Source organism: Galeopterus variegatus, unplaced genomic scaffold, assembly GCF_000696425.1.
Source record: "Galeopterus variegatus unplaced genomic scaffold, G_variegatus-3.0.2 Scaffold10090, whole genome shotgun sequence".
In the NCBI taxonomy this organism is placed as follows: domain Eukaryota; kingdom Metazoa; phylum Chordata; class Mammalia; order Dermoptera; family Cynocephalidae; genus Galeopterus; species Galeopterus variegatus.
Window position 1 is genome coordinate 32785 of NW_007736201.1, and position 17222 is coordinate 50006.

Consider the following 17222-nt stretch of genomic DNA (forward strand, 5'->3'; position numbering starts at 1 on the left):
GAGAAGGCCTCTGCGCCTGGCTGACTGCAGGCTTCGCCACCTCCTCACTGCCCCCGATTAGCAGCGGGGTCCGGAAGGTGACTCATAAATGCCAGTGTCCTGTAAATAGTGTCTCCAAATGCTAGAGGGTTCCATGGTCACATCCCTCTAGGAAACTGGTTTGGAGAAATCTCAGAAAGAAGAGTCCTATTTAACTGTTTACTTGAACATTTTCCAAACTTAGTTGGCCGTGAGAGCCTCTATTTTCCCCCTCATTTGCCCCTACAACCAGCTCAAGAAACATTTCAGGTGTACATTTTGGGAAAAGCTCTTGAGAAGAATTAAGGACCACGGAAGGGTCTGGAGCAATGGCATGATGTTGGGTGGTGATATGTGATGTAAGAAGATTAATGAGACAGCCATGCGTGGGAATGGAGTGGCCAGCGGAGAGGAGCGGCAGGGAGGGGCTGAACCACAGTAAACCACACACTGAGGAGGTACATTTATCAAGGACTGAGAAAAAAAAAGTGCGTGGTTTCTCATGGATGATTATACTCCTACTGTTTTCTCCCCAGGAAGTGACCTTTGGCTCTAAAAAGAAGACGCCATTTTTCGTGATAAAATGGCAATGATGGAAACCCCCAGCAAAGGACTAAAAAATGCTGAAGAACCCTTTAATAACGTGTCCCCTCTCCTTTTGAAAAGCCTAGTCGAGGAGCCCAAGAAACGAAGAGAAGTACCTAATCACCTCCTCGAATCAAGTAAGTGGTTAGAAAACAGGTTCGCGTTACAACTCACGTCTTCCCAGAGGATCCGAAGTCCAGAAAGCATAACGGCATTTTGGTGCTGATTTATTTATATCGTTTTATAGGCTTAGAATAGTTTTTATTGTGAAGAACAATGGTTCTATTTAGATCTATATGTTTAACTGATAGATTTGTGTGGTGTAAATAAGTCACCAAGTTCTGTCGCTTCCACTTCCTCAAATGTCTTTCCTATCTAGTCCCGCTGTTTCTCACCCCCAGCGGGTCACTGGGACTATTACAGTGATCTCCTCCTGGCCACACTCTCCTCCTGTCTGTTTCCTTTCTAGAATCCTAACTGGTTCTTCTCCTTATCCTGCTTAAATGCTCTCAGCACTTACCCTTGCATGCAGAATAATGTCTCAATTCCTTTGCTTGGCATTTGGCCCCTTTTGCTGTCTGATCTGAATCTGCCCACCGAGTGCCATCTCTGTGCTGTGTCCCACTCATCCTCAACTTCAGCCACACCAGGTTACTCTCTGCTCCTTCAGACCACGTGCATTTTACACCTCGCCTTTTCCAGTGAATATCCTGTAGCCTGGAAAGCCCGGAAAATTCTATAGCTATTATGGAAGAGGTGAATTATTTTGCCTACATGATTCTCATTGAATCCACACAGCATCATGAGATACGGTCTATTTCCATTTTACTGTTGGGGAAACAGAGACTCAGAGAGGTCACATGGTTTTCTCGAGGTGGCACACCTAGTGTGTGCAGAGCTGGTGCTCAGCTGGTGGAGCCCATGTGCAGCTCTCAGCCATTATGCCTGGTTGCCCCCCACTACTTCAAGGCCCATCTCAAATGTTAGAAATGTAATATTTTGTTGGGGCTCTTTTATCACTGTAGAACTTTTCAAGTACAAGTTGGTATACTTGACCATTTCTGGGCATTAGCAGAAAAATGCCAGTTTTTCATATACTTTGTGGCCCTAAAAAAAAAAAAAAGTTTCAGCATTAATGAAGTTACTGAATAATGATAATTTTATCCCTTAAAAAATGATCAAGTAATAACACAGAGATTGTCAGTCCCCTGACATGTCATCCTTACCCCATTCCAGCCCTTCATTTTGGCCTAAAGCTGAAATCAGTGACAACTTACCCAGTAAGAAGAAAAAAACCACCAAATGTTTCATACCCACTTCAGATATATCCTAGAATCACGATGTGTGAAGGCATGTCTGTGGCTCCCAGGACTTGGATGTAGCCAAAGTCAAAATGTTATTATCATTTGTAAGCAATTGAACAGTGCATTCATTTTGAGGGAGGCAGGTTAGTGGTTGGAATCAGAAGTCGTGGGCTTGATTTTTGACTACCAGCTGTGGGCAAGTTGCTTCACTTTGTTGAGTCTAAGTTCCCTCATCTGCAAAGTGGAAATGATACCTCAAAAGGTTGGAGCAAGGATTGTAAACAAATGTATCCCTAGCACTGTCTGGCACAAAACACTTAAGGCATAAAAATGGTTATGTAGTGGGTTCTCAGTGCCTTGGCCATACATCTACGCTCCTGCCTAAATAAAGAGCTGGAAAAAGTTTTACAGACCTGGACACTTTTGTGAGCTTGGCCATTTAACCTTGTTCTCAAAATGGAAAAAAAAAAAAAAGACATTTCACGTTACAACAAAAGTAGTTTGAGACTTTACTGTTCAGAGTGATAATTATTCAGAACTTTAAGATTACTCTTTATCATGTTGTAATTCTATTCAGAGCAAGTCAAATAATAAAAGTTAAATACATTAAATACATGGTAATAAAATTAAGCACTTGGTGTTTGGATACTTTGAACTGGATATTCATTACATAATAAGTAATCTCAGTGTTAGAGCAAAGACAGGGCGTGTGCTCTTTATGAGGTGGTGTTTTATTACAAAGACGTGTACAAAATGTGTGAAGAGCAAATTATTTTAATGGGTAATAAACAATATATATGAATTTGTATTGTAATGATATATCTCCCAAGTGATGTTTAAAGATGGAAAGGAAGAAGCAGTACAGTTTATTTGGAACAGATCATTAATCTTGTTGACAGCTGTGTCCAGTGTTTAAAACTTTCACTCAGCTGAACTGCACTACATGAAAGAGAGCCTGTGTTCATAGGATTTTCTTTAATTTAATATTTTCTTTGATGTCTTGTGATATAATTATCTACATTGTTTTTACAGAGGTTTATGCAAAACTTCTGAATAATAAGGTTATACAGGCAAGACCTGGCATAGTACATTTTGGAGGCTATCAAGTAGAAAAACAACATCAACAGATTCTGGTAGGTACTTTTTTTTTTGGTAATGATTTTATTTATTTATATTTATTTATTTTTTGGCAGCTGGCCAACACCAGCATCTGAATCCATCACCTTTGTGTTACAAGGCTGCACTCTAACCAACTGAGCTAACTGGCCTGGATAAGTGGGATAGGTAATGATTTTATTTATTTATATTTATTTATTTTTTGGCAGCTGGCCAACACCAGCATCTGAATCCATGACCTTTGTGTTACAAGGCTGCACTCTAACCAACTGAGCTAACTGGCCTGGATAAGTGGGATAATTTATCATGATAATGAAATGACATTAATATTCTGCATTTATGAGTATATTACTCATTTGTCTAAAGAATAGCATAATCAGCCAAAGTGCAGCGGTAAGTTGGGCCAGAAAAGGTAGCTCTATGATGAGAAATTTTAAAGTTGTTTCAGTGTCCTTGGACAAGTTACTTCTTTCTGCCCTGCCAAGGACTCCCAGCACTCTTTCCAAATAGTTATTGTTGCTGAGCGCCTCTTGGCGCCAGGTACGGTGCTTTGTGTTTTAAATGACTTAATTTAGTCTTTATACTAGCTCAGTAGAGGTTGCATTATTACTATCATTACATAGATGAGGAAACTGAGATTCCAAAAGGGTAAATAGTTTGTTCAAGAGCACAGAGCTGCTAAGTGACGGAGGCAGAATTTGGCTCTCTGGCTACCTTCCTCCAAACCACTCTTGCTCCATGACTGCAACACCAGGGTGTCCCTTTCCTAGGAGGTTCCAGCCAGGGTTCTGTTTAACTTGCTGGGTGCCCATGCCCAGTCAGTCACTTGGCCAGAGAGAATTTGTCTAGGACTGGAGAGGCAGGGGTCAGCTCCTCTGAACAGGCTCCAGAGACACAGATTAAAGGCTGATTTGACAGCAAAGCAGCCAACACTGGTAACAACTGCAGTTACCCGTTGAGCTACACCAAGGCCCAGTCATTCTTGGGTCCCCAACATTAACCTGGATATTGACTTGGGTGGGCTCTGCACATGTACTAAGGCACACTAAAATGGACCTGAACATTTATATCACCTCTCCAACCTCAGTGACTTCACCACGATTCCCTGAAGTCACACCAAGCAGGACCTCTCAGAACCACTCCACACTGGGCCCTAGATCCGAGCCAAACTGGCCTCTAAGTATGTTGGGTGTGGCAGAGGTGGGCTCTCTTCACAAGCTCCCTGAGACCCTTCCTTTGTGTGTGGTGTTCCCCTTCTGTCCATATCCCCAGCCACCATAAGACTCTACTTTAGATGTAGTACATTCTTAGAAGCCATGTCTTAAAGTGGATCATCTTAAGAAAGAGTTCTGATTATCATGTTGGACTGTTCAGAGTGAGGAGAATGACTGGGGTAAACTGACAAATGGTAAAGCTGTCAAGAAGGGAAATAACGTTTCTGCCAAGCAGTCCCCAGCGAACAGAAGAGAAAGCAGTTTCCACGAGTCCTTATGCATTGAAGTAAGTAATTGAGAGAGACTAGATCAGGAGAGGAACCTGTTAGGTGCCAAGTATTTCCTCTTAGGAAAAGGGGGAGGACTTAAAACTGTGATTAGGAACTTCCCCCTTCAACCTCCAAGGACATATTTCTTGGAACACAGCATCAAAGACCAAAGTTAATGATTGATTTTGGAGGCTATTTTTCCTGGTTATGAAGTTTGCTGTCTACATTATGGTAGGATAGATCTAAAATTATCATTCACAAATACTCATTGTTTATAAAACTAAATATATACCAAAAGCTAAAATAGAATTTTATTACTTGCTCCTTATGATTCTTTTTACAGCTTTAATGAGATATAATTCACATACCATAAATTCACTCATTTATAGTGTACATAAAATTCAGTGGTTTTTAGTATATTCACAGAGTTGTGTGACCATTACTACAATATAAGTTTAGAACATTTTTATCACTAAAAAGAAGCCCCACACCCATTATGGTTCCCCCCATACTCCCACCACCCTCCTAGGTGACCACTCATCTGTTTTCAGTCACTACAGATTTGCCTATTCTGGATATTTCATATAAATGAAATCATACAGCATGTGCTCTTTTGTCACTGGCTTTGTTTATGAAGCATAATGTGTTCCATGCTCAACTTGGAGCATGTATCAGTACTTCATCCCTTTTTATGGCTGATTAATAAATAGTCCATTGTATGAGTAGATCACATTTTGTTTATTCACTCATCAGTTGATGGACATTGGGTTGTTCCACTTTGGAGCTGTTATGCATAATGCTGCTACGAACATTCATGCACATGTTTTTTATGGACATATTTTCAATTCTCTTGGATATATACCTAGGAGTGGAATTGTTGGGTTGTATGGTATATTAGTTTTCTGTGGCTGCTGTAACAAAGTACCAAAAGTTTGGGGTATTAAAAAAACGGAAATTTATTCTCTCACAGTTCTGGAGGCCACAGTCCCAAATCAAGGTGTTAGCAGGGCTGTGGTCCCTCCAAAGGCTCTTGGGAAGAATCTTCCAGTTGCTGGTGTCTCCAGGTGTTCCTCGGCTTGTGGCTGCATAAGTCCAGGCTCTGCCTCCATCTTTAATGGCCTTCTCCTGTGTCTCCCTGTGTCTTCTCCTTTTCTACTCTTAAAAGGACACTTGTCATTGGATTCAGGGCCCACCCAAGGTAATGCAGGATGATCTCAAGACCCTTAACTTAACATCTGCAAAGACTTTTTTTCCAGTAAGGTCACATTCACAGGTTCCAGGGAATGCAGACATATCTTTTCAACTGTTCAACTCACTACAGTTGTATTTGCATCCCCTAATAACTGATAATGTTGAGCATCTTTTATGAGCTTTCTGCCATTTTTACACCTTCTTTAGAGAAATGTCTGTTCAAATCCATCTTATAATTAAGTGATTTGTCTTTTTATTGTTGAGTTTTAAGAGTTCTTTATATATTCTGGATACGAGTCCCTTATCAGATATATGATTTGCAAGTATTTTTCCCATTCTGTGGTTTGTCTTTTTTTTTTGTCTTTTTCCGTGTCCAGCAACGGATCGCAACCCTCAGTGTTGCGCCCGTACCGGACCGGGACCGGCAACAGGATCGCAACCCTCGGTGTTGCATCTGCATCTCACTCAGCCAGTGAGCGGGAACCAGTCTATATGTGGGATCCGAACCCTCGGTGGGAGCGCCGCCGCGCTTCCCAAGCGGCGCACTACAGCAGTGCGCCACCGGGCCGGCCCTGTGGTTTGTCTTTTAACTCTTTTTATACTGTCCTTTGTAGTACAAACATTTTTAATTTTGATGAAGTACAGTTTATCTATTTTTTCTCTTATTACTTGTACTTTGGGTGACATATCTAAGAAACCCAAATTAACAGACCTAAGGTCATAAAGATTTACTCCTATGTTTTCTTCTAAGAGTTTTATAGTTTTAGTTCTTACATTTGGGTCTATAGTTTATTTTGAGTTAATTTTTGGGTGTTTTGTGAGGTAGGTATTGTTCAATTTCAATCTTTTGCATGTTCCAGTATTATTTATTGAAAAGACTATTCTTTCCCCATTGAGTGATTTTGGCACTCTTGTTGAAAATCAATTTACTATAAATGTAGGGGGTTATTTCTGGACTCTCAATTCCACTCCATTGATCTATATGTCTATGCTTGTGGCAGTACCACACTTGATTACTGTAGTTTGTGGTAAGTTTTGAAATCAAGAAGTGAGAGTCTTTTTTTTTGAGATCATTTTAGCTATTCTGGGTTCCTTGCAATTTCATATGAATTTTAGGATCATCTTTTTAATTTTGGCAAAAAAACAGCTGGAATTTTGATGGGAATTGCATTGAATATGTAGATCAATTTGGGGAGTATGACAGTCTTAAGAATATTAATTCACAGGTTTTTTTTATGATATATCTTTTATAACTTTTGTCACTAGCTTTAGGGTATTTTCAACCTGTGTGGGTATAGGAGAGGAGGGCTCACCTTTCTTAAAATAGACTTTCCTGAGACTCACATGAGTCATAATTAGCTTGCTAAAATTCCCCTAGTTTCAAGAAATATTGACATTCTTCACAGGATGGCGATTATTAGTATTAATAATTAACTAGTAATTTTAAAAGTTACTATACCAAGAAATTAACAACACATGACTCTTCTGAATCACAACACAGCTATTTTATTTTTTATTTTTTGTTTTTATTTTATTTTATTAATTTTTTTTACATTCTGTGATGTTGTTGCAGAGCAGTTGGGAGGGAGGGGGAGAGGGGAAGGATACATGACTCTTCTGAATCACAACACAGCTATTTTATTTTTTATTTTTTGTTTTTATTTTATTTTATTAATTTTTTTTTACATTCTGTGATGTTGTTGCAGAGCAGTTGGGAGGGAGGGGGAGAGGGGAAGGGGGAAAGAAATGGGATGGAAGAAGGAAGAAGGAGGAGGGGTGGGATTGAGGCCTGTGGCAGCCCCCACATTTCCACAGGGGAGACCGGGGGACTTCCAGCGGTGGTTTGGTCATTGTTGGGCTGGGTGCAGGTGTCAGGGGTGTGTGGCAAAAGCCCTTGCCTCCACTACCCCAGCTCAGGAACCTAGGGCCCTTCTTGCTGTGGCTTGGTGGTCATCGCTGGGCTGGTTGCTCATAACACAGCTTTTTTAAATTGGCATTTTTTGATTTTGCTTAGTATAATGTCATTGATTCCAATAATGTTACTAAATTTAAAATTATATTATTCTCTTCATAATTTTAATCATAACAACTGTACACTTTACTATTTATTTCTCTAATTCTTCTTTTTTTGTGTGTAAACTATTTTTTCTTTTTTACCTCCAATGTAGTTGTACTGTCTGGTGTATGTTATGTTTTTAATAGAGTAAGGATTTTCTCCTGTTAAATTCACACACGGTAAGATCAGCCGTTATGCACCAAAGTATTGAAACATTATGGGAAATGCTAAGGTGAACAAAATCAAGGAGTTTGTTAAGTAGAAGAAGGTATTAGAAAATCACCAAACAGCTTGAACATGATACCTGGCAAGCAAGATGGCATGGAGAAGTAAGAAAATGCTCTGTAGAGAGAAGACACCATTTCACCCAAATAGGATGGTATAAAAAAGGCTTGTGGAGGAGAAGCCATTCTGGTATAGCCCAAAAGCCAAGTGGGAAGTGGGGAGAAGACATGCAGGGCATAGAGGAAGACATGAAGGCAAGTTCAGGGTGAACAAGCACATGGCATATTGGGAGGCTAGTGTGCAGTGTGGTTTACCTGGATTGTAGGGTTTCTGGAAGGAGGTAATGGTGGAGAAGGGAAATGTGTGTTGGAACTAAAATATCAACATAAGGAGCATGTATGTAATTTGGAAAGTTGCAGAAAGTTAATGAAGTATTTTTGAGCAGGGAAATGATGCACTTGAGGAAAGTCAACTCAATAGAATTTTAGAGAATGGATGTGGTTCTCAATCTTTTCTCTCATTATCATCCTCTAAGGAGACATTAATGAGAGAAACTAAATGCTAAGCATAATGATTTTGTCAGGCAGGGTTGAGCTTTGTAAGCCATTGTAAAATCTAAGATTGTTTTGCCCTTCCAGGAATCAATTTTACATGCTTGTGGTGATATCACCCCTGTCGCGAATGCACAGGAAGCAGGGGAGTATGATTTAATTATTGAAAAAGGTATGAAGCATCAGCCCTGCTTCAGTCTGCTGGAGAACACAGGCTATGTCTCTCTTTTGTATTGCTGCTTCCCTGGCACCTAACACAATGCCTAACACACAGAATGCATTCAATAAACACTTGTGAGTGAATGATATTGAACTCACTTTATTGGAAGAGATTGTCTTGGCAGAGACTCACTAATTCCAAGTAAATACAATGTAAAGACTAAATAATCACAGTGCTTCCATCAGACATTAAAACAAACAGAAGTGGATAAAAGTACAAAGTGATTTCATGTTAATAACATTCTGGGAGATCTTGGGAGAGCCAGGTTCCTGTTTCCACCAACAAAGTTAGGTGGAAACCTAAGGCAAATTACCTTGAGATTCTTGCCAAACAAGGGGGAAAATTCAACAACTCTGCTTTTATCTTGGTTTTGTTACAGGAAAACTATGCAAATTGCCCAAGAATGGAATGATTGAATGTGTATTTAAAACCTCAATAAATTGTTCATTAACATTTGAGATTGATCCAGATCTAGTTAAAGGATTTGAAACATTTTACTTTTGCATTCATATGGAAATCAGTGTCTCAATTTACTTTAAAATTTGAAATAATGGTCCCCAGTTTTCTCAAAAGAAAGACCCCTTAAATTCTTTTTCCTTTTGTGGAAAATTTCATCTAGGAAATTATATTTATTAAGTAAATAATCCATCAATTTACCCATGAGACAACCAGTTGCCAGCCCAAAAGAAAATTGTTAGCCTATAAAGCCTTATCTTAAATAAATAAACACTTCCTTCTGGCTTTCTGAAATAATACTAGTTTTCAATTCCCTATTACAGCCTTTAGAGACTCCCCAGGATCTTGCTTCTCAAAATTAGGGCAATGGATCCCAGTGGCTTCTCCTCAGTGTGTAGGATGAGGGAAATTGAAGCCTGTATAAACGTAGTGCATCTTTCTAGAGCATCAATTTTACTCTCACATTTTGAAGAAATGCAGTATAGAGCAAAATTTCGGATTAACCAACATGGCATTTTAAGATAAAACACTTTAGAGACTTAAGACTCTGCTTGAATTTTGTCCCCAGATCCCTGGGTTTAACTATTAAACTTCTCTGAGAAGCTGTGCCACTAAGGGAGGTGTTAAAGGACCCCAACTTGGAGGCTAAAATGTTGTGTTTGTAAAAACACTATGATAAGTGCTTGGGGTTGAAGGTTACCCCCCACACACATCCCCGACCCCAAGCGAAGACTTCCCTAGAGGCTAGCGGGGAAAAACAGACTCTCCTGAGGCGACAGAGAGAGGAGCTTGAAGCAGACGTGGGAGGGCAAGTGAAGAGAGCTGTGAGCCCTATTTGGGAAATCCCTGTAAATGCTGAATAATGGCTGTTAAACCTCTGACTGCTTAGTGTCTGGCTGATTGATGGTTTTTGGGTTTTTTTTGCATTTTTGGGTGGGTGGGAAATGGTTCTGAACAACTATAGAAGGGGCTGAATTTCATATTAGAGTCAACATGGCACCCTGTGGAGGCATCAGCAAGGAAATAGGACCACAGAGCCAGAAGGTCCAGTCCCAGTTTTTTTTGCATTTTTGGGTGGGTGGGAAATGGTTCTGAACAACTATAGAAGGGGCTGAATTTCATATTAGAGTCAATATGGCACCCTGTGGAGGCATCAGCAAGGAAATAGGACCACAGAGCCAGAAGGTCCAGTCCCAGGGGAACAGAGATCTTGGAGGGGCGGGGATGTCCACTGACCCTAATACTGGAAGACAGGGAAGGAATGTAGGCAATTTGATTTTGCCTCAAGGGCAGTACTGGGTTATTCATGTTTTGTTATGTTTTCAAATAAACTTTTAATATTAATTTAAAATACACTTTCTGAGGCCGGCCCGTGGCTCACTTGGGAGAGCGTGGTGCTGACAACACCAAGTCAAGGGTTAAGATCCCCTTACCAGTCATCTTTTAGAAAATAAAATAATAATAAAATAAAATACACTTTCTAAACAATTAATTTTCTCAAGATTTTTTTCTTTGAATGATTATTAGTTTTCCCAGTTTTAGTTATAAATGGAAGGCAGGAATACTATTTTATCCCTCATGGGATAGTATTTTTAACCACCTAAAAATAAAGCTGACCCTCTGATAAAGTATAAAAAGAAAGATAGGAAATGTAGTTTGTGCACCGAGATGTGCTGAGCTATGAGATGGTAGAATGTAGTGGAAAGAGTCCGAGATCAGAGCTGGAGACCAGGCTCTGTGCCCAACTCTGCTACTCAACCCTGTGTGCCTGGGCAGTGCCACGTCACTGTGTCCTCATAGAATAAGTGGATTATGCTAAATCGCCTCTTCAGTTCTCCTAGGGCTCAGACAACACAGTCTTTGATAGGACAGAGAACATGGATTATTATAGTAAGCAGTGAGTATTTGCAACCAGAAGTTGAGAACTTCAAAGTTAATAGACTCTCCAGTATTCACAGTATATTTTGGAAGTCAGTCTCTTGGATGTGGACTTTGTTTTCTAAAATGTAGGGAGCAAGTTGTTCATTTTCTGCTTTAATTTGTTAAGTTTTGTTGTTGTTTTAAGTTCATTTAAAAATCTCATTGGCACCACGCCCCTGGAACTGTCTTAGGCAACATTTGGTTTAAATGTTATTGTCTGAAGGAGGATCCGTCTCCCCCACGATCGTGATGGTCTGTTGACTGCCTTCTTAGACCTCTGGCGTCTACCAGGTGGAACGGTGTGGCCACCCTTCAGTCTAAATTAGTCTCCATTTCACTTCTGAGCTCAAGTAGAAGCTGAAAATTTTCTTCCTCTTCCTGCACTCCTCTTACCTAGATACCTACATTTTTGCTTGAGTTTATTTCTTATTTCTCTATAGATTCAAATGAACAATTCCAGATCAAGAATCTCGTGAATATGGGAAACTGTAACTGAATAATGTATCTTTTACTATCATGAATGGGACCTATATTATTTTATTCTTTAAGAAAACTATTCAGTATTTTCTTATTGCTAATTTTTTACTCACTTGGCAATACAGATGTCATCTCATGAATTCTAACGTGCCACCTTCATGTTTAGACAGGTGGTAGATATATTTGGATTTGCTTCACCACACTCAAGTTGGAGAAAGGGTTGGATTTCTTTATTTTTCTAGATCAAAGTCTGGGTCAGCCCCTTGCCCAGAGTTGCAGGCTGAATTGCCAGTCTCAGAGTCCCAGAGCCTGTCTCTCTTGGGACCATTCAAGAATACTGGAATAACTGAGCCAGCCCAGCAGCTTTGAGGACAGACCTCTGGTCATCTGCTCATGATGGCACTTGTTGCAAACTGACCTAAGCCAGTGCAATTATTTCTAATTGTCAGGTAGATACTGATAGTCTGACCCTGATGGGATGTGGCAACCAGAAGTCCCCTGCCCCACAGCCCTGCTACCAGGTGGTTTGCTGCAATGAAAACAGGTCTGAGAAGAAATTCCACCTCACATATAAACACTTAGCAAGCAGGCAAAAAAGGACATCGTACTTGTGATCTCCAAGAAGTCCCAGCTGTAGCTCCCAGCAGGGAAGCTTTGCTGGCAGCAGATGCAGAAACTGGCTGACAGAATTGTTTTGTGAAGTGCAAAACACGGGACCTAAGGGAGTCCTGGGCCTTTGAATGTCATTCTAAAGGATATTGGGCTTCTGGGATCACCAGATTCTCGTATCCCTTTTGTTGGAAAGAGGAAGTGCCTGGATGATATTTGTAGTTTATTCATATGTCCTGAGCATCCCTCTGCTAACACATAGCATCGACTCAGGTGAGCATAACTGAAGTGCTCTAGGAGGTGCTTCTGGAGTGGACGCTGGATTTGAATCTTTCAGTGCTTATTAAGCACTGCAGGAGTGCAGATTGCTGATTTCTTCTAGGGTTGACCACTCCCACATGCCCATTAAAACCAGTCCATTCCCCCTTGTTTGTTGCACTGTCCTCACTGAATTATTTTTAAGTTGATGACAGACAGTAGAACCACTTCTGCACTCAGTTCTCCCTGGACTCACAGCCCAAAGCCTTCACAGTCCTCCCCTCATGACAAGCAAGCAAACAGAGCTCTTTGTCAAGGCTTCCAGACCGGGCTCGAGTGGCATCTCTCAATCCCCAGGCAGGTCCCGCCTCCCCAGGTGTGTGATGGCCCCAGCACATCTGTCCTCCCCATCTCTCTTGGAAGGAACACTCTCGTGGGTCAGAGGGCTCACACCTTCACCAAGACCACCTCTCTGCACGGTCCCTTGGGGGTTGAGAAAGGCCTGGGAAACTTTTTTTTAGACTTTTAGCATATTCAAAAAAAGAAAAGATATACCTAAACGAGGTCACAAAAATTGTGGTACTTTAAGAATGTTCACAAATTACAAATAAGAACTTTTAACATATGCAAACACAGTGTAACTCTTCAGGATATAATGTCTATAGTCTAATGTAGGTCCTTGAAGAACACGAGGCCTCCGTGATGTGCCTTCTGGAGCCCCAGTGACAGGCCCAGCCTCTGGCCTAGACGTTGGAAACCAAAGACCTCTTAACCCTTCCTGGTGAAGCCAGATCCCCAGAGCCCAGAGTTCTTGCTTCCCTCTCAAGCAGAGGAAGGAAAAACACCTCTTTCTTCAGAGACCCAGCTGATTTGTGACCAGGTGATCCTGTCTCAAAGGGGTGGCCTTCTCCTATCACTGTCATAGAACCCCCAACCCTAAGGACTGGCCACTTAGCTCACTTGGTTAGAGCGCAGTGCTGATAACACCAGTGTCAAGGGTTTGAGCCGTCAAGGGTTTGGATCCCCATACCTGCCAGCCACCAAAAAGGAAAAAAAGAGCTCCCGACCTTAACTTCCTTTTCATCTGCCCCGGGGATGGATTGCAGGCTGTTCTAGCCATGTGCTTTTTCCTCAGGCCCCCAGAACCAGTGCCTGAAATTAGAGAACCTGTGGGATTTGGTAGGTGGCTTTTTAGCACAGCTGACTCACAGGACTAAATTGAGTTCAACAAAAAGCACACATGGTTCAGGGACGGCGGGGGTATAGAGGATAATAAATTTCTGGGGGGGCCCTTGGGAGCTGCAGGCTCTGGTATTGGTCCTAATGGGGGCAGTAGGCGCACAGGATATATTTTATTATTCCTTAAATGGTGTGCGTTGTGTTTATATTATCATTCTTTAAATGGTGTATTTCAAATATTTTTAAGAAGTTAAAAAATATGTGATATCATCAAATACCTTACGAACAACATGAGGTATAAATAAATGAGATGAATATGCAAATAAATAGAGCAATGCATTTACTCTAAATGCTTCTTCTCTCTCAGCATCTGGTCAATGTCTCCGATGAAGACACACATGTTCATGTTTTACCTCCACAGACCAAATACTTTCAGATCAGTTATGTGAAAAAGGTAAGCATCATCTGGTTACCTGTTCTCCCCATGGTATTCTTTGCTGGGTTGGAGTTTTCTGTTTCCCTTGCCTGCTTGGGACGGGTGTGTAGTGTGTGGTCACCCACAGAGCTGCCCTCTGCGCGGTCTGGGGTTTGTCTTGACAAGAGCCCATTTGTCTTCCAGGAACACCACCTTGTCCCTGGCTTGTCCCTCATGGTCACCATTACATTTTCTCCAGATGAGTGGAGATATTACTATGACTGCATCCGTGTTCACTGTAAGGTAAGTTTCTTATAATTGCTTTTTTTTTTTTTTTTTAGAGAGTGGGTCAAAATTTATATCCTCAAGGGAGGAAGTAAGAGAGATGGAGTGACCAATAAGAGCTTCTCAGCCAAATGCCTGGTTGTCCCCTGGGTCACTGGTCTGACTAGCATAGAAATGTCACTGTGCAGTGACGGAGGCCCCAGCTGGGAAAGTGTTAGGTTGCTGAGGACTGGGGCAGGTTCAGAGACAGTTTGCTGTAGGTTTCCCACTGCCCTGTGCCTAAACCCTCATTTATCCTGTGGTGCTGGGAGTTGAGGAAGCCTTTTTCAAATAGCTTTAATGTCTTCTTTTAAGTGCTAGGCTAAAAATTAACAACCATCTTGAGTTGTGTTTATAAATACTGGCAACCAGCCCACTCTTTCTCATGTTAGAATGTCCTCAGAGGCAGCCCTGGGGGTTTGAGGGAGGTGGCAGCCTGGTGGCCTGATCCAGAGGGCTGTGTGGTTTGAGTTCTTATGTGCCTTTTCCAGGTCACCTAATTCACTCTTTGGCCTCCAGCCAAGCCAGCTCCACATGATGTCAGTCCTTTTCTTAAAACTGTCACACGCACCTCATCTTTGCTTTATATTCCAGGCCCAATCTTGCAACTTGAGAAACCTTAAGGTTGGCTAAATTTGAATATTTCAAATGTTTAACAATTAAAATAGAAGACTATGCTTTAGTAACAAATGAGTTTCTTTTTTTTTCTTTTCAAGTAATGCTTGTATTACTCACAATCTGTACAGTAAGTAAGGTTATGTATCCCAAAGTTATTTCACTTTGATTTTCCTTTTTACAAAAAGTTATAGGGCCAGCCCTGTGGCCCACTTGGGAGAGTGCGGCACTGGTAGCGCCAAAGCTGCGGGTTCGGATCCTATATAGGGATGGCCAGTGCACTCACTGGCTGAGCGTGGTGCAGACCACACTGTGCTGAGGGTTGCAACCCCTTGCTGGTCACAAAAAAAAAAAAAAGTTATAAAAACTTGCAAACTTAATTTTTATAAATCGATAGTGTTGTCTGATTGACTCACGTCATCATGTTAGTAATGCCTTTCCACGGGGAAAGGAAAGAATCTTAGACCCAAGACACCTAAAATATTTTATACCAAGAGACACATTTCTTTAAAAATGTGGCAAACTATTATTATTTTTCAGATTTTCAATGTAAAAAAAAAAAGCCTAAAACTAAAACTAAAATATTGCTTTCAGAGGAATATTCTGCACTAAACGGAAGAAAAATCCTTAGAACAGGCATGGTATAGAGTGCCACAGCATGTTTCCTGTTACTTAATGGTGATGCTAATATTAATACCTCACATTTATGCAGCACTTTCAACTGTTTAAGGCCATCATTTGCTTTCATTCTTAAAATACCTTTAAGGAAAGGTGTGATTATCTCCATTTTTCAGAGGAAGAAATGAGGCCTGGAAAAGTTAAAGAAAGGTCTTGCTCAAGGTTATACATTATGTGGGTCAAGAAGCAGGTTTCTTTGTCCTCTTGCCAGTACGTTATTTTCTATTCTGGGCTATCTGGATCAGATGATATGCTGGTTTTTCTTTCTCTTGGGCCACTAAAGACTGTGTTTCCTTATAATTTTCTGAAATAGAAGCAGATAGATTGCTATCTTTATATCTATGTGAGGGCATCATTAGCTTTCTTGGATAATAATGAACAACATTTCAATGAAGTGTACTTAAAATTTTCCACACTTTGATTTGGCTAAGAAAACTCAATATTCTAATGTTGTACTTAAGCACTGAAGTTTTTTAAGGAATGTTTTTTAATGATAGAAAACAAGATAAGAAATTTAGCATCTACAAGTTCATCTTTAAAAATTATAGTCTTCAGAATATTAGACTTGAATTTTTTCCCATTAATTCTAGGGAGATGACAATTTGCTCATTCCTATCCATGCCTATCCTGTCATGAACACACTGGACTTTCCCTCGTTTATAAATCTATCAAATGTTCTCCTTGGTGAAAGGTGAGTTACCAAAATATACTAGCAAAATGTCATAGGATGTGAAAAGTTAAGAGATGGTACACACATATATTAAAACTTAGACTTGTGTTTTTCCTAATGAAAATTCATCTTTCCACCTGAATTGGGCTGGATTTGTAGATGCAAAAGGTGAAACCAACAGACAAAAACAAAACAAAACAAAAAAATCCCAAGCCAAAATAAAAGCAAGAAAAGGAATTTCTTGGGTCATTTAACTGAAATGTGCAGGGTGGATCTTCAGGCACAGCCAGGTCTAGGGGTTTAAATCAGGTAGCAGGAGCCTGATTCTTCCCTTATCTTGGTTTTGCTGCCCTGTGCTTCCTTCTCAACATGCTCCCTCTCTTGGGGGCAAGACAGCCACCACAAGCCCATATACAAACCTGGCAACAGGGGCAACTAGGGGGGCTGAAGGGGTTGGGAGGATTCGAGCAAAAACCCAGGATTGAATCTTATTGGACCAACATGGATCACATTCCCGTCCATTACCCAATCAGTTTCTAGATGAAGAGAAGGCAAAGACAACAGAAATTCACTATAGGAGCCAAATTTCAGATTCTCCCCTTCGTGTTGTTGGGAATATGGTAAATAATTTCACTTGTAACTTAAGATATGTCTTGTTCTTTAAGCAGATACTTATTAAATGCCTACTACCAGGCATAGTGTCTGTCCCTAGGGATATATAAAGAAGGTGGGTAGTGAGCTTCTACATATTGATATGAAATGACCATGCCAGTTGTTAAAATATTGAAATACTTTTGTATTAGCTGAAAAATGTTCTGTTCTTATAAGTACTGCACGTTAACTGATTGTACCACTAGAGCTACTATTGTCCT

General features: G+C 40.6%; 1 protein-coding gene across 1 annotated transcript; it reads left to right on the forward strand.

Moving 5' to 3' along the window:
• The first annotated feature begins 554 nt into the window (after positions 1-554).
• Positions 555-16447, forward strand: LOC103609787 (primary ciliary dyskinesia protein 1-like). Its single transcript, XM_008594073.1, has 5 exons — positions 555-740; positions 2940-3040; positions 14016-14102; positions 14268-14366; positions 16271-16447. Exons 1-5 carry the CDS (start codon positions 602-604, stop codon positions 16373-16375), a joined length of 531 nt encoding a protein of 176 aa, XP_008592295.1. The 5' UTR covers positions 555-601; the 3' UTR covers positions 16376-16447.
• The last annotated feature ends 775 nt before the right edge of the window (positions 16448-17222 follow it).

Bases quoted from the DNA above. Each gene is read 5' to 3' on its own strand.
- LOC103609787 (XM_008594073.1), top strand. From the start codon at position 602: ATGGCAATGATGGAAACCCCCAGCAAAGGACTAAAAAATGCTGAAGAA. The intron at 741-2,939 runs GTAAGTGGTTAG...TTGTTTTTACAG, and splicing joins TAATCACCTCCTCGAATCAA to AGGTTTATGCAAAACTTCTG. The intron at 3,041-14,015 runs GTAGGTACTTTT...CTTCTCTCTCAG, and splicing joins AACAACATCAACAGATTCTG to CATCTGGTCAATGTCTCCGA.